Source organism: Dendronephthya gigantea, unplaced genomic scaffold (genome assembly GCF_004324835.1).
Source record: "Dendronephthya gigantea isolate DGI-Jeju-01 unplaced genomic scaffold, DenGig_1.0 000024F, whole genome shotgun sequence".
Classification (NCBI taxonomy): Eukaryota; Metazoa; Cnidaria; class Anthozoa; order Malacalcyonacea; family Nephtheidae; genus Dendronephthya; species Dendronephthya gigantea.
In genome coordinates, this window is record NW_021163034.1 from 2,043,888 (window position 1) to 2,068,583 (window position 24,696).

At 36.8% G+C, this 24,696-nt stretch overlaps 1 protein-coding gene and 1 long non-coding RNA gene across 2 annotated transcripts; one reads left to right on the top strand and one right to left on the bottom strand.

Moving 5' to 3' along the window:
* Positions 1-4,151: 4,151 nt before the first annotated feature.
* On the bottom strand, positions 4,152-5,366 carry LOC114522929. The gene is made up of 3 exons (XR_003686959.1): positions 5,048-5,366; positions 4,546-4,752; positions 4,152-4,444 (listed from the first exon to the last, which is right to left on the bottom strand). It is a non-coding gene; the product is annotated as an uncharacterized LOC114522929 (long non-coding RNA).
* A 12,733-nt stretch (positions 5,367-18,099) lies between these two features.
* On the top strand, positions 18,100-21,219 carry LOC114522804 (tetratricopeptide repeat protein 28-like). The gene is made up of 2 exons (XM_028543552.1): positions 18,100-20,654; positions 21,108-21,219. The coding sequence occupies exons 1-2, from the start codon at positions 18,100-18,102 to the stop codon at positions 21,217-21,219; spliced, it is 2,667 nt and encodes an 888-aa protein (XP_028399353.1).
* The last annotated feature ends 3,477 nt before the right edge of the window (positions 21,220-24,696 follow it).

The following is a 24,696-nucleotide window of genomic DNA, read 5'->3' on the forward strand; positions in this document are numbered from 1 at the left end:
TATTTTTTTTCTTATCTGCTCTTTTATAATCCGGGCAATTTCTTAACCAGAGTGTTGGCATGGACTGGACTTCATTTATAAGTAATTCATTGAAATAATTGTCAGAAAACGTTCTTTCTTGCGTTTCATTTTGTTTTGTTATTTCAACTTCCGTATCTCTTTCATGTAATGTTTGCTCCTGTGACGGGCTAGTTGCAATTCTTTGTTGCTGTGCTTCGAAAAATTGGTGCAGCAAGAGTGATGTGTCTTCGGACAGGAACATGTTGTTGACGCCATGTTGGAATTGAGGTATTGCTTTGTCAGCAATTTGAATTAAATATATTAATATATTAAACATTGAATACCTTTGCAACGGGCCAAGTTGTAGCACATGCAAAACAATGGCTGTTTTGCTGGCTTCTTTACGCGTGTCGTCGTAATACCACTTTAGTGAGAACATCATCATAACTAACGAAGCACTCATGACACACGCGAATGTGAGAGAAAACCAGATGTAGTCCCCATTGCGGAAATACTTGAGAGAAACCAAAATATCTGTCACAACATCTGCTATATAGAAACCCACACTGATGAAAATCCACAAATAATCGTACCAAGCGGCTTTCAACGATTGAGCTGAAGTGATTGGAGTCGACGAACGATCCCTTTTTGGTTCACCGTCTGGACAATCAGTGCAGTCATGATTGCGGTCTTCCATCATTGACTTATTAGACATCTTAAATGAGTTATATAACCCGAATGTCATCGTCAAAACATCAGCGTGTCTTGCTTTTTTATCCCCGCTGATTTTTATTGGATCTAGAAATACACAGCAGCGCATTCCTAAGATTCTCGCCTAATCTGCTGGGAATTGTCGCGCCAGTTTTTGGCATTTGGAAAACACATGAACTATTCCAGTAGCACTTTGTACAAGGTTGGCAGCAACCAAAGAAAGTTGAGCTGACCAAAGCTCAATATACAGGGTGTATCAAAAAAAATGTCCCAAATGTAAAAATTCCGTTTTTCAGGATATTTTGCAGAATTTGGCAAATTTTTGTGTTCCTAGAGATAGTTAAGACTTATCTGGTATACCTAGGCCAAGTTTGGTTTTTCATCAACAAAATTATGTTACCGGGGGGGTGGTTCTTTTCCACTGATATTGAGAGGGCTTGCGCGCGAAAATGTGAAGCTGAAATTGAGATATTATTTAGCTGTCTAAAAGTAAGAAAGCTTTTTAATAAACTGTCAAAGTTTCAGGAAAAATAATGCATACTGGGAGCAACGCGCGACCCCTAAAGGTGACAAATATTTCATTGCGCGCAGTGGATTAAATGCATCGTTGATTTTAGCGTGACCGATCTCATGTAAGGCTGGGCAAATGAATGATATAAAGCGAGAAACTGAACACAAAAACAAAGCGATTTATTCGTGATGTTAATCCTCAGCATGTCCACCATTTCATTCTAAGCAAACTGCGGCTTGTCTGAGCATACTAAACACTGAACAGCGAATCATTTGTCTGTCCATTCGCCTAGATTTGCCGGTGGTAGCGTAGGCGATTTGCAAGAAAGAAATTCCAACGAATTGGATAATAGGAGGCAGGACAGACAAATGTGGTTCGCCGTTCAGTGTTTACCATGCTCAGACGAGCCGCAGTTTGCTTAGAAAGAAATGGTGGAAATGTTGAGGATTAACATCAAGAATAAAAATCTTGTTATTAAATCGCTTCGTCTTCTTGTTCAGTTTCTCGCTTTAATTTATTCATTTGCCCAGCCTTGCATGAGATCGGTCACGCATTGAAATATTTGTCACTTTTAGGGGTCGCGCGTTGCTCCCAGTTTGCATTACTTTTCTGAAACTTTGACAGTTTATTATAAAGCTTCCTACTTTTAGACATGCAGCTAAATAATATCTCAATTTCAGCTTTACATTTTTGCGCGCATAACTATCTCTAGGAACAGAAAAATTTCCCAAATTCTGCAAAATATCCTGAAAATTGGAAATTTTATTTGGGACATTTATATATATATATACAGTAGTCCCTCGCTAACTCGAACTCCCAAGGGGAAAGAAAAATTGTTCGAGTTACCGGGGGTTCGAGTTAACCGGAGTTGGTGTCAGATTACGTTATTATATAAGTAATACAGTAAGATATAAAATCCAATCGAATCATTCATCAAGGGATACCAGGCCTCCCAATATGAATGGTCAGCGAGAGTATACGACGTCTTAAAATTAAAAAGATCGAAAGAATACAAACGGAACTAAAAAAGTTATATCAATAACGACCGTAGCACCACACAGTCACAGAATCTTTTAAAATTTATAAGCATTTATATTCAATTATACACTGATTAACTTGTTGTTATTTTAATAGTTTCCAGTTGTCAAAATTCTATCTTCTGACATTTTAAAGTTTGCTGATCTATGATTCGAAACCAAAGTTCGAGTTAACCGGATATATTTGACCAAGGGGAAACAAAATTTTTCGAATTAGCGAGGAGTTCGAGTTAAGCGAGTTCGAGTTAAGCGGAGTAAATTACTATAAAAAACACTGTCAAATTTAAGGGGAATTGGATTTAGTTCGAGTTAGCGAGGAGTTCGAGTTAAGCGAGTTCGAGTTAGTGGGGGACTACTGTATAATAATATAATAATAATATATATAATATATATATATATATATATATATATATATATATATATGTATATATATATATATATATATATATATATATATATATATATATATATATACGTATATATATATATATATATATATATATATATATATATATATACGTATATATATATATATATATATATATATATATATATATATATATATATATATATATATATATACTGTTAATTTTAAGGAGTAGATACTACTCCAAAAAAGGAGTAAAAAAAAGGTACCAGTTGACTCTGTTTTGGGAGTATATTTTACTCCATTATTTTAACTCCATTCTTAGAGTAGTTTCTACGTCATTAATCCAGAGTAATATTTACCTTTGCCAGAGTAAAAAACACTCTAGTTTAACACTTCACTCTCATTTTGGAGTAAAAATCAACCCAAAAGTGGAGTATATTTTACCCATTACAAGCGCTAAAAATACTTTGGTTTAATTTTACTCTTATGTAGGAGTAAAAAACATACCAAAACTGGAGTAAATTGTATTCCTTTTGAGGGTGAGAAGTACTCTAAGTTTGCCAATTTAACTCTCATTTTGGAGTCAAAAATGTATGAAAAGTGGAGCAAATTTTATTCCTGATGTGGGGTTGAATACTCAAATATTGTTGAAGGCAAAAATAGTAAAACACAACAAATACTGTAAAGGAAGAAAAACTTAATAAACAATTTTATCATACATTCGTACAAATTGGGTCAAGGTAACAGTATTACCAATGTTAATTACATAATGACATAGGCTCAGTTCATTTAAATAAATGTCTTGTGGTAAAGAATGTTCTATGTTCTATAGAATATCCCATTAAAATTCTCTACTGAGTATCCTATAGAATATTCTAAGGGATTTTGGAACCTATTCTATGATCCTATTGGATATGTGATAAAATGTTCCATAGAATATGTATTCTAAAGTATATTTCATAGGATAATCTATTAAATATGCTATTGGATGATAAATGGTATATTCAATATTCGGCCATGTTTCGACTTTGAAATATATCACTTTATAACAACATAATCAAAACTTCCTTCTGGCAAGAGTGAGACATACAAACCAATAAAATGTTCCCAAATATATGTAACAAATTTATTTACTTAAAGTTCAATTGATGCAAAGATTCAATGAAAATGCCTTGCTTATAAATTACATATAAATTATAAAACTAGAGATTAAAGAAATTGAAATATATATATTATACAACAAAGAATAAAAAACAAGTCCTATAAGTGTCCATATAACTTTAATTTGCATGTAGAACTCTAGTTCTGGTAATTAAGTCTGTCAAATAATCATTTTGTTTCGTGGATAAAACAACTGCAGCCGGTTGTTTGAAGGCTGTTTAGCTTAAATGGTAGTTAAGTGAAAATAATATACATTTCACACATTTTGAGGAGGATTCAATTGAAATATTATGCACTAAGTAATTGAAAACAATATGGTGTCACTCAAATTGAAATATTTTAGCTTGGTTTTTTATGAATGTATAAATTTAATCAATATTTTCTAGATAAAATTATTACCATGCTGCAGTTTTCCCACCAAATGAAATGACTGTGCAAGAAATAGCAAAAACATAACTAGGCTATATTATACTAAATATATTTACATGTACAGAACATGTAAATAGTAGAAAATGGAATGTCATATAGTTACTGATGTCCAGATGCTTTCAACTTGGCTTTCTCAACTTGCACAATATTATTAATCTTTGGTGCCATAACTTGTCATATGTCAGCCTCTTTTCCCCCAAACCTTTTTGCACCTTTTAGACACTGCTAGAAAAAGTAGAACTCATCAATAACTGAACCAAGATGTGTATATAAGATATATTAACTTGGACCAGACATATAATTACTAACAATTATATACTGCTTACCATATATACTCTTAACTTTCTCTGGCTCTGGTTTTGCATCCTTTTCTTTGAATTAAGCTAGGCATTTGAAGCCTTTCCAGTAATGGAATGAGAGCAAAGTTGTTCTTGCATCCACGGCATTGCATAAACAAAATCTTTCACATTTAATTTTGCTTTTAGAGCTCCATTTTGACCTTTGGTTAGTGTGATGTTTGGACATAAGGAAATCTGTAAATTTTAACAGTAAATACACAATTAAACACTTAAGACCTTATATTTAATTCACTTTTAATGATATATAAAATTTATCTAGAGCTAGTGCTAATTCCTTGACAGAAATAATTTTTAGTTGGAATGGCTCTATTTATAGTGGTATAAATAAAAGGTGTAAATAAAATGTTCAAAAAAAAGTTTAATCTAAATGTGAATAAAAATTTATAAGATTATAAATTATAATGGTATAGAGAACATATGACACATATGTTGCCTATACAAACATATGGCATATACAAAACACACTCACCACTGAATTCCAATACTTTAGCAACACATGTTGTTGTAGATGGGTCAATGAGCCTTTGATTATTTTCTTAACTTTAGAAATTTCTCATTGCCATGGCACTTCTTTCTCACGATCCTAGTCACCTTTCAGGCATTCACAAAATTATCCATATCTTCTGATTTTTCTCGCATAATACAGCGTGTTTCACCACCCTTCTATGACTCCTCTTTGACAAATTCAAAGAATGCGTATTTCATGTTAAAATACGAAAGAAAAACGCACTAAATTCTACCAGTATTAGTTATAAAACGTTGAATCAACGGATGACAAACTACATACAAAGACGCGCTCAAAATTTGAAAATGCGTGGCGGTTAAACAAGTCCCACATAACCTTGCGGCCTTGTTTAGGCTAAACGCCCGCCATCTAGCCTGCGAACAGGCATATTATGAAACTGATATGAGATATGTCATATGTGTGAAATATTCGTAATTTGTCCTTACAAAACGAATGATTTCTGCAGAGAATTTTAACTTTAAGACTTCAAAAGTATGTCGAGAGAACCTTACAAAAAATGCGAATATGATTCTCGACCAATGAATACACATTCTGTATAACATATATTCTATAGAATATTGTGTACAGCATGTTCTATAGAATATATTATTGGATATTTAAAGTGCCTATATCAACCTCAGGGAAATAACCTACTTAAATAGATTAGACGATTTTAAGAACATTTGCAATATATTTGGTAAGTCGAAAATTTGATCTTCATGTACTTTTCGGGCCTCAAAGTTGGCTTTTTTCGTGTTTGATTGTGAGGTGCTGTGAGTGGGAACTAGTTGCCTTTTTTCACCGGAAGTGACGTACATTGGAGAACACGCTAATTTTGTAAACAAGAAACACGCTTTAAAATATAGAAATATTGCGGCAATAAAGTGCAAAATCTTGTAGTATATAAACTTTTTGGTTCGTTTTTCGCTAAAACGACGTCGTCAAGTTTTTCCGACAACTTAGACAGCCAACTTGATTCGGATATTTAATTCATCCCGGATTATGTATTGCCAATATTGGAAGTTGAAGACGATGCGATACAGTTTCTTCAAGAGACAGTACGCCTACACATGACGGTTTATGTGAACCTTACCAAGACAAACCGATTGCTGACCGTGCCGAGTATAATGAAGACTAAAAGAGGGACGTGTATATGAAGAAAGAAGGCAGCTTCTTTTATTCCCAAAACGGCCGGACTATCCCAGTGTCAGATTGGTCAGTGAAATATATAAAGGCACTATATCATTACATATAAAGCACTACATATACTGACATTTCACCCTACTGTTTCACAATCAAAATAAGTATATATTTCTGTGCAAATGTAAAAATTGCAAGATCGATCTCTTGGTAAATGAAAAACAGGAGCGTTGAAGCGTTGAGTGGAGAACTTCTCTTACAAGAAGTTGGAGAAGTCCTACATTGCATAACAATGCGCCCAGGTCGTTGCGTCTGTCTCATAACATAGATGGAAGGAAGTATAAATGTGCAAGGTGATTAAAACAGACAAGTATTCAACAATAACTAGTGGCTAAAATGCATGTCCTTTATCCATTTCAATTCAATTCAAACATGATAATTTAGAATAAGTTCTCAATACTTCACATTGATCTATATTGTATATGCTTATAAGACAAAGGTTTGATGGTTTTAAAGATCTTTCCTCCAAAACTTTGTCTGGAATGGAATCATGAGCACATGCTGGCAAAGGTATTCTTCTCTTTCCCAAGTAGCTATAAACCAATAGACCTTTTCAGCTTGTATGCAAATTAACCTATTTCAAGTCACAATTTATACTATGTTATGAGACAGACGCAACGACCTGGGCGCATTGTTATGCAATGTGGGACTTCTCCATCTTCTTGTAAGACAAGTTCTCCACTCAACGCTTCAACGCTCCTGTTTTTCATTTACCAAGAGATCGATCTTGCAATTTTTACATTTGCACAGAAACATATATTTATTTTGATTGTGAAACAGTAGGGTGAAATGTCAGTATATGTAGTGCTTTATATGTAATGATATAGTGCCTTTATATATTTCACTTACCAATCTGACACTGGGATAGTAGGCCGTTTTGCGAATAAAAGAAGCTGCCTTCTTTCTTCATGTACACGTCCCTCTTTTAGTCTTCATTATACTCGGCACGGTCAGCAATCGGTTTGTCTTGGTAAGGTTCATATAAACCGTCATGTGTAGGCGTACTGTCTCTTGAAGAAACTGTATCGCATCGTCTTTCACTTCCAATATTGGCAATACATAATCCGGGATGAATTAAATATCCGAATCAAGTTGGCTGTCTAAGTTGTCGAAAATACTTGACGACGTCATTTTAGCAAAAAACGAACCAAAAAGTTTATATGCTACAAGATTTCGTACTTTATTGCCGCAATATTTCTATATTTTAAAGCGTGTTTCTTGTTTACAAAATTAGCGTGTTCTCCAATGTACGTCACTTCCGGTGAAAAAGGGCAACTAGTTCCCACTCACAGCACCTCACGGTCAAACACGAAAAAAAGCCAACTTTGAGGCCCGAAAAGTACATGAAGATCAAATTTTCGACTTATCAAATATATTGCAAATGTTCTTAAAATCGTCTAATCTATCTAAGTAGGTTATTTCCCTGAGGTTGATATAGGCACTTTAATGTGAAAATGCAATAGAATATTCTATAGGATCTCAAAATTCTATAGAATATGGCAATGGAATATGCTATAGGATAAGAAGTCCTATAGAATATTCTATGGGATTTAGCCCCTTCTGACCATACCCAACTAGCCAACCTTGTTCTTCAACAAAGTTTAACAATTTGGAACATCATTTGCGCATGAATTCAGTCCTATTCGTTTTATTTCTCTTTCACAAAGAATAAAGGATTTGTTACTGTTACATTTTAGTGATTTTACTCCCTAATGAGAGTTCTGTTACTCCAAGAAATGCCCTACCTACTTTGGCATATTTGGAGTGAAAGTAATGGAGTAAATATACAGTAATTACTCCGATATGTCTATATCTCTTTTCAAGAGTAGATTTTACTCCTTTATAAGAGTTGTATTGACTCCCGGAGTAGTAAGATTGGAGTTAAAGTTATTCCTGGAGTACAAATAAAGGAGTAAAAAGTACTCGGATATTTCTACTTATATACTACTACTCGGATATTACTAGTAAAAAGTACTCGGATATATATATTTTACCCCTGCAGTGGAGTAATATTTACTCTTAGTACATTAAAAGTTTTGTTATGAACTAAAGTGGAGTAGATTTAACTCCGGTTTTGGAATGAAATATACTCTATTTTTTTACTTCCTAAAAGGGAGTTATTAAATGGGGAAAATATTGATCCAGCGGAATGAACCAAGATGGAACATAATAATAAAATTTATCATATACACAAGCGCCAGATATGAGGTATGCTGCAATTTCATTGGTTGGCTACTAGACAGATATTAGCTCATATCTGTCTAATAGAGAAAGTAAACAAAATGGCCGAAAGATTTGGGGAGTGTTGAGTGAATAGAAATCCAAGCTTTAGTTGATAATAGCACACCAAAATGCACCGAAAGGGCGACAAAGTTTGTGTATATAATAAAACAGTTATTCTGCTCACTCTCGTCGTATATGGCCGATAGCCAACTCGGCGCTATGCGCCTCGTCGGCTATCAGCTCATATACTACTCGAGTTCGCAGAATAACTGCATGGTAACTATATGCACGATGTAAAATTTATAAAACGAATTTGCAGAATAATCAGTACAGTATAATTATATCATTAAGACCAAATATCATCAATAAAGGTCTAGCTGGTGCTGATTCCGCAATTAAGCCGAGATGATTCATAAAACGTTAACCTAGCTATACGAATTCCAATGATGATTAACTAATCATGAAACAACCTTATAGCTATAGTTATGTTCACTATATAATTATTGTGTTGCCGTTGTGGGGTTTCTATTATTACTTGATTGTAATTTAAAAAATTGGTAGGATATTAACTACAATGTAGCTGCCATATGAAGTGTAGGGGATATTATTTTCATGCATGCACAACAAGTTTTCTCCAACAAAAGTGAAAATCGCGGAATGGCTATATTTTCCTTTAAAATACTATTTTTCAGTAAACTTTTTGTAATTGTATATGGCATGCATAGATCTATTTATACGATAATTAAAGCTTGCACGCCAGAGATGTAATAATATAGAGCGAGCTAAAACTAATTTTAATATTTTACAGGTAGTATATAAATAATTTACGCTGTATCCAATATATGCCTCTGTCTGTGGCGAACCGCGTTCTGTCCCAGCCTTCATTATTGGATGTAGAAAACCTGTATTGTAAATAATCTACTCTCTTGTTTAAACGTAAACGAAACTTGTTTATTTCGTATCGGAAGAGTTTATTCGTATCAGAAAACTTGTTTATTCGTACTGAAAGAGGTTATTCGTTTCAGAAAACTTGTTTATTTCGTATCGAAAGAGTTTATTCTTATCAGAAAATTTTTTTATTCGTATCGGTGTTTGCTGTTGAACGCGAGATTATGGTTTAATGCGAACAAAATGGATGAAAATTCAATGCAATTCGCTGTGGGAGATCATGTGTTCGCTATGCAAAGCATCAGTCATTTACATCATGGTAAGAACTCGTGATATAAAGTTAACGCTATGTCTATGTTTATAACTGGGTTTATCGATTCGTTAATTAGAAGGATTTCATTTCATGCTATATAGCTACAAAATACTTCATAATTCGTCAGTTAGGTTCATAATATAATTCGTCATTTAGGTTCCCTCTTGCAAATAAAACATGTAAAAACATGATAATATTTAATAACAAGAAATAGATTTCAAACACAACTTGCCGGGTTATTTATTCCGTACGGCTATTTAGGCTCAGGTTAAATGAAGGCTGCGCCATACACTATAAAGAATGTCAACACCATATCTATATAATTTTATGTATATACACTATCTTGAAGAAATTTTCTTTACAATTTGTCTGTAATTGCAAAGAAATGCATGGCAGTTTGCAAGATATACAATCCTTACAAGTTTTGTCATTTTTACTTTAAAATAAGTCATCTTTTTTGTCTTGTGGAATCCAAGAATTCGCGTTCTTTATATAGTAACCAAAACAAGATAAAATGCTTGCGCGTTTAAATGAAGCATATTTAAAACATCTGTATATTATGGAAGTAATCTACATGCATATTGTTTTTTTGATGTATCCCTAGTATCCGAACGATGAGAATACAGTATATATTTTAAATAAAATTTTCCTGTCGAAATAACTTATTTCCACCGTAAGGTATTGAGAAAAGATAATTTGCAAAGTTTACAAGCGTGAACAATAGTTTATTGTTCCAACAAAACTCGCGAATATTTTTTCTGGTTCATTTTCGTCGTGCATGTTATGTCAATTCGCTGATGAGGAATTTATAATTATTCCGTCATTCACTCGATTACATTCCGAGAGGTATTACAACCCACGAGCCAGGAAAGAAACCTCAAATTTTAAACTTTTTCAGGCATCGTCGATGGAAAAAATACAATCACTCATTTCATAAGCCATCTGGATGGTCACTGCGAAAGCAATGGTCTCGTCCAGCAGATCCCTCTTCAGGATTTCGTGAAAGATTATCCATTCGGGGTGTACAAATATGGCGTACCCGAAGGCACGGACAACCTTCAGTGGCCTGGTACCTACTGCGCACAGGAGTGCGAAGGCACTGAGAAAGTGCTGGAGCGTGTGACCGAGTGTCTTACAAATGGATTTGGAGAATATCAGATCTTGGGTAATAATTGCGAAGATTTTGCTTACTACTGTAAAACTGGTCAGCGGCAGCAGTCCAATGCTCAACTGCAGGCCACAATGACGAGGGTCGCGGCGACACGAAGTGCTCTCGAAGCTGGTCATAAAAATCCGGTTGTGTTAGCCGGCTGTTTGTTCGGTTGGTTTAATGCAAGTGATTTTGGAAAAACCGAAGAGACATTAAATGAAGATAAGAAAAATGAACAATAGCAAACGTAGCAGCTTAGACGAGCGCAATAATTTTTACAGTATTATGTAAATATAAACATTATATTACCCGATACTTTACATATAAACTTGACGTTTAGCTATGTATTTTCAAAGACAACATAAGTATTACGTAAAACAGATTTTGCACTTGTAGAACAATTCCGCGAACTGCTTGCGTAGACAAGTATATGAATGTTCACACAATTAGTGGGTAGTGCTCGCACTTTGAATCTAATAAACGAACCCCCACTCAAGTTCGCGATTCACACCTCGGCAGAAAAAATATTAATTACCATGTAAAAATAGATTGTTAAAACACCTTATTTAATTCTGGTTGTCTTGAGACTCATTTCTTCTGGATCAATTCTATTCGGTAACTGGCTATTTCACGAAGTTTTTATAGTTATTTTCAAGGAAACTAGAGTACCAACGATCGTTCATGTTGCGCTTGCAATCGACTTGATGTTTTGATCACGCAAAAAAGTGGAAAAAAGCCGGTATTTCCACTAGGCGGAGTTTTTCGACCAAACGAAATTTTTCGCCCGATATTCTTTTCAATTATGGGGATCGGGCGTGGTCCAATAACCTTACAAATAACAACCTAACCGATATGTCTGCTAGTAAAAAAGCGCGGGCACCGACAGATATCTAAAATTAACCGTACATTTTCAGCAAATGAGCAGACGATTATACTATCTAATGAATAATAATTCTTGATATCATGCTCAGCCTCATCCAATTATTATTTATTATCTAGTATCATGTAAGATCAAGGCTTCAAATTCCTCCCCCTGTCTTCGCATTCGCAAATCTGCATTCTGATCTGCATTCGCAAATTTCCTGATTCGTGGAATCCTCAATTCCAGGAATCCACGATGCCAGACTCCCGACCTCGCCGAACTTTATCGATGAACTCACTATCAATCACAGACGATATGCAAACCATAGGAGATTACAACATATGAAAATCAAAGATTTTAGAGGGCTTGCATGAATGTCACTGCGATAAGGTAAGATTATCCAAAATTGTTTGAGATCTTGCGTCTTAGCCTGTGTTGAATGTACGTAAAAGCTGATAACTTACTACAACCTGGCCATGGCACGCTGAGTGCGAGATCAAAATCTGATATTCATTCAGTGTCTGTATTCACGCTTGATCAAGAGATTTATAGATTTATATTGGGTACTATACCACAACTATACGATGAATTGACCCATGGTACTCCGTCGCTGCTTATTAAAACCGCGAATTTGTGTCGTACTTAGCGAGTGTAATTGAAATCACTGGGTATAATACAACTGCTTGCTCTAACCTGACCTGCTTCCTTCCGGGCTTCCGCTAAAATAACGTTGAAGCGTCGCTGTTTATCGGGAACTGTAGCTTGATACGTAGTATTAAATTTACACAGCGCGCTTCTCTATTGTGAGTAGGTTTATTAGGCCAATAATAGTGGTGACCGGCTACTGTTTAAAGTAACGGGTAATAAAATTAAGCGGCGGGGGCTTACAATCGTCTGACTGCATGCCACTGTTACAAAACAAGGAGCAAATCATATAGCGAGCATGGCACACACCACAGGGGCCGGTTGTTCGAAAGGCGTTTAGCTGAAAGCCTTAAACTGTGGATAAGCCAAAATTTAAAAATATTCTCATACATCTTGTGAATGAATGAACCTACATCTTTTGCATTAAATATGCACTTCCATGCATTGAAAGTTAAAGCTACATCGAAATATTTCAGTTCAGTTGTTCAATAAATAGATAATTTTGTTTTCCATTTCGAACTTATCCACCGTTTAAGCTAAACGCCTTTCGAACAACTAGCCCCAGAACTATAAACTACCTTGGATAATGTGAAAAATAGCTCAACGCTCTTGTGTAACATCACGGATTTATGCATTCAAATGTTTCGGGGCTAATCTGTATGTCAATATTATTTAAAATTCCGACAGACTCGAATTGCGTAATTAAGGTAGTTTAGCGTAGGAAAGGTCAATGGGATAAACGCGGATTGTTTTACGAAACTGGCGCTTTGATTCTGAAATTTATAGGATAATAACTTTATAGTCGTTTCTGGTGGCTTTTGCGTCGCAACGACAGGACTGCAAGCGTTTAAATACAACGTTAACGTTGCCTGAAAGAAGTCTTTAAGTTTCGCGATTGGGTAAGATATGCATATAAATTAGTAGCCTAAAGTAAGCTCCCTACATGTAAACAGCTGAGTATATATGAATATGATCAGCTTTCACACTAAATATTAATTAAACCGAAAACTTGAATGCGCCCCTATAAAGGCATAATAACTCATAATCATATTACTCAACTCCAAGTTTAACAGTACATCGTCCCGTGCTATAGAAACAGCAGTGAATTAAACCAATAAATATATATTAATTACTAATATAATCTCAAAAATCTTTTTGTATTCTAAACCAAAAGATGTAAATCATTCTGAGTTCATCTCTCGAAAAAACTACTTTCGTTCACTCCTCACTCCCCACTCCCCCTCATTTGAAGAATATACTAAAATGTGACGTCAACCCCCGGAAAATAATCTTACTTCCTATCGGAAAGACACAAGATCGAGATGTTGACAATGTGACAACGTGAAAAGACTGGGTCGACTGAACTCCGGAGAATCAATGTCAGTTACGAATAGTGTTCTGCCTCGCTGACACTCGGCAGCAATTTAGGCTTATTTTGTTCTATGAGGCCTCAATCTGAGGCTGTATTATAAGTTTAAGGACAGTTGAATGGTATTATTTTGTTCTATGATTTTACACTCATTTTGAAATCAATGGCCCGGTTTATAGGAGAGACGGATTATCCGTCTGGACGAATGACCCGTCTAACATTCTTTCGTCGAGTATAAACACAGGACAAACTATCTAGATGAACTATGTCAGAATCGCGCGTTTAGTAATGCACAGGGATTGGGAACGAATATGCATGGCAGAGAAATCCAAATTCAAAATGATGGCAAAAATGTGTGAAACATTTATTAGTTTGTAGTTCGTCCCCACCTTGTAATAGGGAGTTTACGATCTACGACGCGGTTAGCTCGACGACGCCTGGCAATTAATTTGCTTGAAATAAGCTACAGGAAATTAATTATACTGCTAGGACTCTGAAATAAACATACAAACGTTTTAATTGTGCAAAGAACCTCCGATATCTAGCTGATATTGCAGTTTCATTTGAGGCCGTGAAAATGCCTCATTTGAAGGCGCCAAAAGCCCTAGTTCCACGGGCTAAATTTTCAAGCGAAATGCAAAATACTTCGCCTGCTTCTTTTGAATTGTGAGCAATGAAGCAAAATTAATTTCTTCAAGTGGTCAAAATTCAAAAAAAAACAGGTGAAATATTTCGCATTTCGCCGAGGAAAAGCGTCCGTGGGATTAAATCGTCGCTCTCCAACTTTAAGAAGTGTATTACGTATAATTTCCCGTATTCGCAGGTAGACTGTGAAATTGGAAGAAGTTATCTTCCTATGCTATCAACAACAGTAGCTTATTATACACTGAGTACTGACAAAATTTCATTACTAGGTATGTATTGAAAACAATCACTTTGGATCACTTTGATCATAAATCTAGTAACTTGAGAAACACGTCAGCCGGATATAGCTACACTGTAGTAGTTGTTTCATCCTCTTCGACATTATATCTGCGTAAATATAATGGGCTCTAATTCACAAAATTGGGATTGGGAACAAGGTATCGAGATAGTATCTCTCCTTGCACAGGGGGCTGCACAGCTTTATCAAATGGGACAATGTGAAGAGAATGTAGAGGAGGCTGTTAGAAAGGGTATTGAATGCGCCGGCCGAGGGGATCATAGAAAAGCTCTCGAGTATTATGAAGAAGCTTTGACTATTTCTCAAGAGAAAGGATTTACACGACACGAAACGAATATCTATGTGCAAATAGGATACTCGAGCTTTCACGTTGGGGATTACGAACGTTCCATCAACTTCATGAAAAAATTTTTGAATGATGGAGGCGAAGATTTAAATGGAATTGTCAATTCTATTTTGGGTTTGTGTTATCAGCATAATGGTCAATACAAGGAAGCCATTCCATATCATGAGAAGAGCTGGAAAATTGCTTCGCAGTTGGGAAACAATGAAAATTATGGAGTGGCGAGAGAAATTTGCAATTTAGGGTTTGCTTACAAAGGTTTGGGAAAACACGAAATGGCTAGAAGGAACTTTAGTGAAAGTCTTCGAATCTCAAAATACTCGATGTACAAGGATATAGAACAGCAGGTACATATGGGTATTGGTTGCATTCACAAAGAGTTGGGTGATTACGAGAGAGCTATTGGATGTTTCCAGCAGTCTTTGGAACTTGCCGAACAATTGGTAGACAGAAAAGGTATCGCCCTTGTGTACGAACGTTTGGGTGGAGTAAATTTTGCCCAAAATCGATACAAGCGTGCCATTGAATATTTTGAGAAATGCTTAGATAAAGCCCGCAGAATTGATGACAGAGTTTTAATTGCATTAGCCTACAAAAACTTGGGCCGTGTGCACCAAAAACTTAATGAGCTGCAAGAGGCTATAAACTGTTACCAAGAATACTTGAAAAGAGCTGATGAAAAACGTGACAGATCTGAAATAGCCGAGGTAAATATTCTACACATGGGAGTCTGTTACGTTGAACGTAAAGAGTACGAAAAAGCCGTTGAGTGTTATCTTAAAGGTTTAGAGCTGGTAAAACAACTGGAAGACAAGAAAAAAGAAGGAAATGTCCACGAAAATTTAGGAGATGCTTACGCAAATCTATCTAAATATAACGATGCGCAAAAGCATTACACGAAAGCTCAGGTGATTGCCAACCTTGACGCCGAAGGAGGTAGAAAATTGAAAGGACGCGTTTGTCTGAAACTAGGAGATGTGTTTCGCATTCAGGAAAAGATCTCGATGGCTATTTCGTGCTACAACGAGGCTCTGAGAATAGCCGAAAGTTCGAGGGACCCAGAAAGCGAGGCAGATGCTTTGGAACGGTTGGGAAACGCGTTTTACTCTAATGGCAATTACGATAGCGCTATTGAATATCACGAGAAAAGTTTGGACCTCGCAATAAAACTTAACGACAAGAAACGAGAGCAAAGAACACGGGAGAATTTAGGCGATGTCTGCGCCTCCTGTAAGAAGTGGTCGAAAGCCAACAAGTGGTACAACAGTTCTCGTGCTTTGGCGAACGAACTTAACAATGCCGAAGCAGTTTATAATTGTGAAAGAAAGATGGGAAATACATATTATGAAAACCAAGATTACGACAATGCCATCTTTTATCACCGACGTTGTTTGAAAATTGCAGAAGAAAAAAACGAGAAAGCAGGAATTTTAGAATCGTCCCGAGTCTTGGGCGATTCTTACCGAAAGGTCAACCAACCTGAAAAATCTTTGCAGTTTTACAAGTATTTCATAAAAATGGTCGGTACGCAGACGAGCAATTTAGAAAGAGCAACTGTTTACCTTAAAATAGGTAAATCGTATGCAGAGATTGGTGATTCCGATAATGCTATTGATTCGTGTTTAAAGTGTTTGAATCTTGCTGTGGATTCTGGCGACTTTAAATTGAAAGAAGAAGTGCTTGAGATGTTGGCAGATGAATATTACAACAGGTATCAATTTGATAAAGCTTATAAATATTATCTGGAAAACCTTGACATCGCAGGAAGAGATAAGCGATGCCAAATATACTACAAACTTGGCAAAACAGTCTCTGCTCAACATAGATATGCCGAGGCAATTCAGTTTTTTGAAAAAGCACTGGAACTTTCCCAGAGCCTGGTAGATCCAAATGTGGATTTTGAAGCAGACATCCGAGAAGCCTTGGCGGGCACATTGTTTTTGAATACTGATTACGAAGATGCCATCAAACAACATTCGGAAAATTTAGAATTTGCCAGAAGTCTCACCGACGAAAAAAGACAACAAAGTGAATACGAAAACCTCGCTAATTCGTACAGTGCCAAAGAACAATGGCTGCTAGCCATTGAGAACTATTGCCATTCTGGCGTTGTTGCTAAAAGGTTACACGACGAAGAAGCTGTACAGAGATGTGAGAAATTCATGAAAGAGCAGGCTTTTGCCTTGGAATGTTTATGTAATGACCACATCCTCAACGGCGATTATCGAAAAGCTCTTGATATGCAAGAGAAGTACGTGGAACTTGCTAGGAAAATTGGTGACCGTGTTCAAGAGGGCAACGCCAACTGCAACATAGCCGAAGTACATCTGGCAAGAGGTCAATATGAAGAAGCGGTAAGGTTTAGCCGTAAAGCATTGGGAATTTCTGACAACGATAGCGGCAAAGCAAGAGCAAACGATATTCTGGGCTGTGCTCACGCGGCACTTGGCAAATATATAGAGGCAGAACGTTTTCTTTTGGAAGAAATCAGCATCGTCGAAATATTAGACGATAAATCAGGAATTGCCCGCGCTAAAGGAAACATCGGAGTGGCTCTTCTTGGTAAAGATGATCAGCGTGAAGCTGCGGCTTGTTTTCGAAAAGAATTGAAGCTGGCGGAAGAAATTGGAAACAAAAAGGAAGAGGGTCGGGCAAATGAAAATTTCGGACGTTACTACGCTGCAATTGGTAAGTGTAATGAAGCAATAGAATATTACCAGAAATTCATGCGGATTGCTGAAGAAATTGGTGATAAGGCGGGTATTGGCAGAGCAAAAGGAGCAATTGGTACTATGTTAACGGAAATGGGACAATATCAAAAGGCAGTCAAATACCACGAAGAAGAAAGAATCATTACGAATGAGCTTGGGAATGAAGTACGAAAAGGTCAGATGCTTGGAAACCTGGGCAATGCCTACAAAGGGCTGTGTGATTACGAAAATGCTATTGCCCTTCAAAAGACGAGCTTGCAGATTGCTGAAGATAACTATGTCGAATGCGACGAGAGACGTGCTTACGAGACCTTAGGAAATACTTACCTTGCGAGTGGCCAATGCAGAAAAGCACTTGAGTACCAAAATATGGCATTGAAACTTTCTCAACAGCTTGGTCACAAAGCAGCCGAAGGACGCATTCACCAAAGTATGGCAAAGTCGTACTATTTGAGTGGTCAGATTGAAAAGGCTCTTAATTCCGGTAAGAAAGCATTGGCTATTGCTGAAAAGGTCGGCGACAAAGCTGGAGAGGGGCGGGCTTCAGGAACAATTGGGAATGCATACATGGAGTTCGGACAGAATATGCAAGAAGCGAGATCAAAATTTCGTGAACACCTGAGGATAGCGAGGGACCTTTGCAACAAGGCAGACGAAGGAGATGCCCTGGCAAGCATGGCCCCTTTCTATATCGAGATTGGACAGTACAGCAAAGCACTTGAATGTTGCAATAGCTGTTTGAAAATCGCAGAAAACCTCCAGGATAAAGCCCGCGAGGGAAGAGCTTACGGGAATTTGGGTAAATTCTATATAGCAGTTGGTCGATTGGAAGAGGCTATTGAAAGCCATCAACGACATTTAAAAATTGCCACGGAGTTGGACGACAAGGCTGAAATAGGAAGAGCCAATGGGAATCTTGGAAATGCCTACAGCAAAATTGGTCAGCACCAACATGCAATGAAATGTCACAGTAAAGATAAAGACATTGCCGAGGAGCTTGGTAACGAAGCTCGAAATGGACGGGCGCAAGGAAACATGGGAATTACGTACGCCAACATGAAACAGTTTGAGAAGGCCTTCAATTGTCATCTTGAACATTTGAGTATTGCCGAGAAGCTTAATGACAAATCATCGTTGGCAAAAGCTTTACTTGGTTTGGGGGAGTATCATAAAAACCACGATCAATTTGAGAAAGCTATTGAAAATTTTAATCGCTTACTTGAAATCTCAAGACCTGACCTTGGCAGTCCAGAATTAACGGCAATTGCGCAAGAAATGTTAGGACAATGTTACATAAACTCCGATCCTTCCAAGGCATGTTCGCTTTTCGCAAAATCAATAATAAATTTTCAAGACATACGTAAATCCTTACGTGAGCATGATGAGTTTAACGTTTCCATGTCCAATAGATTCTCCCACGTTCATAAACTGTTGCTTGAAAGTTTGCTCAATTTGAAAGAGGTGCAGACAGCCCTTGTTGTATCCGATTGTGGCAAAGCACAGGCTCTGCGTGATCTAACCTGGAAAAAAGTTCAATCGTGTGACGATATACCTTTCGACAATTTCTACAAAGAAGATCCAATGGAAACCATTGCCTTAGATCCATCCCCAAGCAGCTTGGAAAATCTAATCGTCGATTCGTTTAACAACATATTAAATTTTCGACAAGCAGACGCAATCATTTCGTATGCATTTGGATCAAATGGGGAATTGAATTCGTGGGTGATCTCTCAAGGCGTATTTCACAAGTCGTATAAGATCCCGCATGAGAGATCGATGAGAAACTACTTACATCGACACATTTCCTGCCTTAAGGGCAACCTGAACGTCAGAACTGCGCAGAGTAGTTTACGGGAAGATTTCAAAGTATTGCCTGATATCGAATTGTCAGAAAGCAACCCTCTGTTTTCGATGTCGGATGAAAATGAAAATTATGAAGGTGAAAACATAGCTGAGATTCATCATCTTAGAAACACGGATTTCGTGAACAATTCATGCTCTCGAAAACCAAGCCTTTCGACCAAGAAGTCAGCCCAGAGCGCTCCCTATAATGTTGACCTGCAAGACCTCTACGCTGCCTTAATCCAACCTATCGAGGAACACCTTTATGGTTCAAAACTGCTCATCGTTCCTGAGGGACCTTTGTTTACGCTCCCATTTCCCGCTCTTCTCGATCCTAGTGGGACTTACTTATGCGAAAAGTACAGCTTACAATTCATCCCGTCTTTGCACGTGCTTAATTTCTGTTTATCGAGACAACCAGCTCAGCTCGGACCCGCTTTGTTCGTAGGAAATCCGGAGATTGACATGGCTGAAATTGATGGCCAACGTATTAAGCTACCCCCCTTACCAAACGCTGAACAAGAAGCTATTGAGTGTAGCAAGTATTTCAATGCGCAACCGTTGTTAAAACACCAGGCTACCAAAGAGAAAGTTCTGAGAGAAATTGGAAATGCGAGCGTTGTTCACATAGCATCACATGGCTATTTTAAACACGCAGAAGTATTTCTGGCACCCAATGACGGAGCACCAGATCACCCATCATCATATCTGTTAACTGCTGAAGATATCCTGAGGTGTCGCCTGAATGCCCGTCTTGTTGTCCTGAGTTGCTGTGATAGTGGCCGTGGTGAAATATCTTCGGAGGGCGTCGTCGGCATCGCACGTTCGTTCCTCGGATCCGGAGCACGTGCCGTCCTCGTGGCACTTTGGCAAATCGACGATGCAGCCACGATGGAAATCATGATTGAGTTTTACGATAAGATGGTCAACGGCTGTTCCGTGTGTAGTGCGCTACGGCATGCGATGGTTGCAATGAAGAAAAAATACCCACCATCTGCTTGGTCGCCATTTCAAGTAATTGGTGAAGATATCGTATTAACCTATGAGGAAATTGAAGAAATTCGCCGACTATCTGTCTCGAGGTAAGCTAAATGTCAGATTCACTTTCCAGTTTTTTCGTGGGAGGAATATGCTGTTTTAGCACCTAGCTAGGCGATCATGATCAACGGTGTAAAAAATGTCAAAAAATTCCGGGCTATGCCGCTGAGCTTACGCCTGTATTTCAAAAACTCACTCACACTCACTGGAAGATCTGAATCACGTCTTTAAGACTGCATGGCAGTATTTCCACTTGAATAAGAGCTTAATTTTCAGTTTCTTATACTTTGAGTAGAATCTTCCTAATGATCGAGAAAAGCTTCTCACATTGATAAGTAATCATAGATTTTCCATATCACGCTCAAGGAGTATGAGTTAACTTTTTGAATACAGGGATTCTTTGCAATTTAACACTTGGTATAACACTTGGTGTAAACCAAATATAGTTTAGTAGTTGTGATATTAAATCTTTTTAAATTTAACGTTTATTCATTCAGTTTGAAGGAGGATGCCGTTCCTTCGGCGCAGAATGTTTATGGCAACGATGGTAAGGACACAGATTCTTTGGATGAATTGATTGCAATGCTTTCTTTGGAAGGTCTTACATAGTTGAGGACTGTCATTGTTAAAGAATGAAGCAATCCAGTAAAAAGAATATTTGTTTGCAAATAATATTAGTACTAATTACAATATTAGAATATTAGTACTAATCATGCAACGTTGGGTAATGAGCTTTAACTTATACGATTACAGAAATTGCATGATAACATGTATGACCCTACAAACTTACGATCAAGACGATAGTTATGAAGAGTTTACATTCAGCTGTAAATTTAAATTGAGTGCATGTTAGAGACGAATAATAATAGAATGTTAGGGATTATAATAGTACATTTTCAGTTATGTTTGAAAATTTCGTCAAAGTTCTGAATCCCTAATTGTAGTAGCGATATCGATTGATTATTCGTGTAGCATAGTGATTTGTGTAGCATTCATTATTCGTGTAGCATGCTAGTAGCATAAGACAACCCCCCTGGTGGGATTAAAAGCCGGAACGCCATGCAATAAAAAAATATTGGAAAAGGCAAAACAATCGTATAAAAGTTTGCCGCAGGACTACCTTTTTAGAAGATGATGTTTTTAGAAATCCAGATAAAAATGACGCCTTTAGAAATCCAGATGTGGCGCTTTATAAGTTTTAAAATTTTACACCGTAAGCATATAAATACTTTGTTTAGTTTGGGAATTGAACCGCTGTATTGAAAAATGCTATACCCATGCTAAAAATGCTATACCATATCTATAGTATGGAAATAGCAATTAGTATGGATATGTTATAAACTTCCTTACTATTCCATAACATGGATTTTGAAAAGAAAATTCAGTGTCGAGGCAGGTTGTTAAATTAAGGCTATCCATTGTTTTGCTTTGTATGCCTATGCACTGCTTTTCGTTTCAAAATTTTCAGAAATAAGACTTCTATCTTGGATGGGTATAACTTATCTCCAGGAAACATTTATAGAAAAAGAATGTTCAATTTCATTAACAACAGTTTAGAAAAGTGATGTAAGAATTACTCAACCAAGGTCAAGCCCACCGGCTTTAAAACAATTGGCCGCGCAGTATAATTATAGAAATAAATTCACTTCCTTCAACCAATCAGCATCCAGTAGTTTCATCATCCCAATGAGAGCTTACATTATAATTCGTGGAACAAATTCAGTTCAACATGGCAATGTCAAGAAGTACCGCTGTTGGCTCGATAATAACTGGTTGTATATTGCTGGGTTTTGCTGTCGTCATTGGGATCTGCATGTGGCGCGATTGCAGCGAGCAAATTGTCAGGCGATTCAGCTGCCTCAGCCGGTCCGTGGTCGCTTTATGTAAGTATTTGTGTAATGACAGCTATAATAAAGGTTTTTTAACCTAATCGTAACTGAAATAACGAGAATTTTAGCAATCGAGTTTTTCCCTCTCGTCATCTTCATGAAAATTAAAGCAGTCCTGAATGTATACATAACGTATAACAATGCCATACCATAATGTAAAGCCTTCTCCGGCAACACTGTTGCTTTTCTTTTAAACGAATATCAAATATCTGTAAAGTCTAGGAAGTATAATGGGGACAATGTCTAAAAATCAAAAGCGGTGTCCCTACACACCAAGCAAATCTATTTTAGTGTTGTGTGTGAATGTTGTTGTGTTTTGAAATTTGGGCAAAAGCGGAAATATGTCGTATCATAATCGCATTGTCTCAAAGGAAATCAATCGGTTCTTCAACTTTCAGCTATATCTAAATGACCATCGAGTTTGTAGTTAATATATCAAATGAAAGAAAGGGTTTCAGAAGTTACAAGTTACATGAACAATTTTAACGCCAGTATTTAATATAGCTACACGCGCAGCAACTGTCATCACAACGAAATTAATCACGTCGCGGTTGGGCGTCTTTTCTTGTTTTTTTTTACTATGGAATAATATTAATTTTAGTCTTGGAAACGGCACTTTAGCTTATTTTTATTTGAGACAGATCACTCATCTTCGAAGTTTATCAACTTCGCTTTTAGTAGCATTACAGATTACACACATAATTAGTGACATTAAGATCATTTAATAACCAGCGAGCCAGCTTGTTGTAGCCATTTCTACACGACTATATCAATCATATTATATTATAACCAGCACTATATACACTTCTACATTATACTAATTTATTCTTTACATTCTATTAATATTTTAATCCCCACCCCCGCCATAATTAGCAGGTGATTAAAATACCTTAGTAATGTAGTAGACTATTGATATATAGTAGTGTAGAATTCGACAACGCACTGCAGAAACACTTACCAGTCACATAAATTATTATGTTCGTCATCAAATTAGAGATCTCATGCATTAAGACTGCATGGTTTCCATTAAATCGTAATTTTCCTGAACGAGTCCTTGAACGAGTCATTATCACCGATGAGAAATAGTGCGATGAGAAATTTGTATTTTTTTCTGTGTTCAAATCGGTTATTGCTCACTGCACTACATCAGCCACCTTGACATGTTCACGACAATTATACGATTTAAGGCCGACACACACCAAACGCGATCCGCCAACGCGAATTTTTACGAATTTTTCAGTTTTCAGAAGTTGCTAATTTCGACAATGTGACAATACTGGTAATTACCGATTGATGGTACATTTTGACTGGTCTGGTACCCATATCTTGCAAAATATTCTTTCAGAATTGAATTTACTCGTTTCTAACAATGAAAAATTTGCGTCGCTTTAGTGAATCGCGTCCAGCGTGTGTGAGCCTTTAATGGAACAATGCAGGCATTACCGCAACGTGCTCATGAACAGTGGACGAGAAAAGAAAGAGGACAAAAGAAAACGTGGTTTTAAACGTTGCACGTTGTGACCAGGCGGCATCAGTTGATGTGTTGATCGACTTTATTTATAGATTTATGATATTTAATAACTGTTTGAGAGGGTGAGAGGAAATTTAAAGAGGCAAATCAAGTCAATGCTAACTCGTATTTTTTTTGAATGCCATATTATATTAAAGTGAATGTATTTTTATCACTGCAGTGTTGTCGTTGTCGTTACCGTTTTAGATCGCCAAACTCTCCACTAAATAGTCGGGGTCCAGGGATACCTACTCGCGGGTACAAGCTCGGTGACCGGCCGTTTTAAACGGAATATGCACCCCTTTGAGAAACTTTCTGGTTACATTAAATGTTAAATATTTTGCCTTTAGTATGCTGTGCCAGGAATACTGACCATTGTTGCCGGCGCAACTAAAAAAGGTGTTGTGGTAAGGGAAAAGTATTTCGTTGCGACTTAGTGGCAATCTGGGGCCGGTTGTATGAAATCCGGGTTCAGCAATCCAGCTATCCACAGTATAGTGATTTTTTCAACCGTTCTAAATTACTCGAAGAGTTGAAAAGCGATAAAATTTCTTCTTTAGAACGAACAATTATTAAAGAGATCCAGCTCGATTTAGGAATACTAAGATTTAACCAAATTTATAGCAAATAATAAGCGATTTTAAAGCGATTGAAAAAATTGATTTAAAATCACTCATTCTTTCGGTG

Coding starts and splice junctions, on each gene's coding strand:
- LOC114522804 (XM_028543552.1), top strand. CDS start 18,100: ATGGCATTGAAACTTTCTCAACAGCTTGGTCACAAAGCAGCCGAAGGA. Junction 20,655..21,107: donor CGCCGACTATCTGTCTCGAG/GTAAGCTAAATG, acceptor TTATTCATTCAG/TTTGAAGGAGGATGCCGTTC.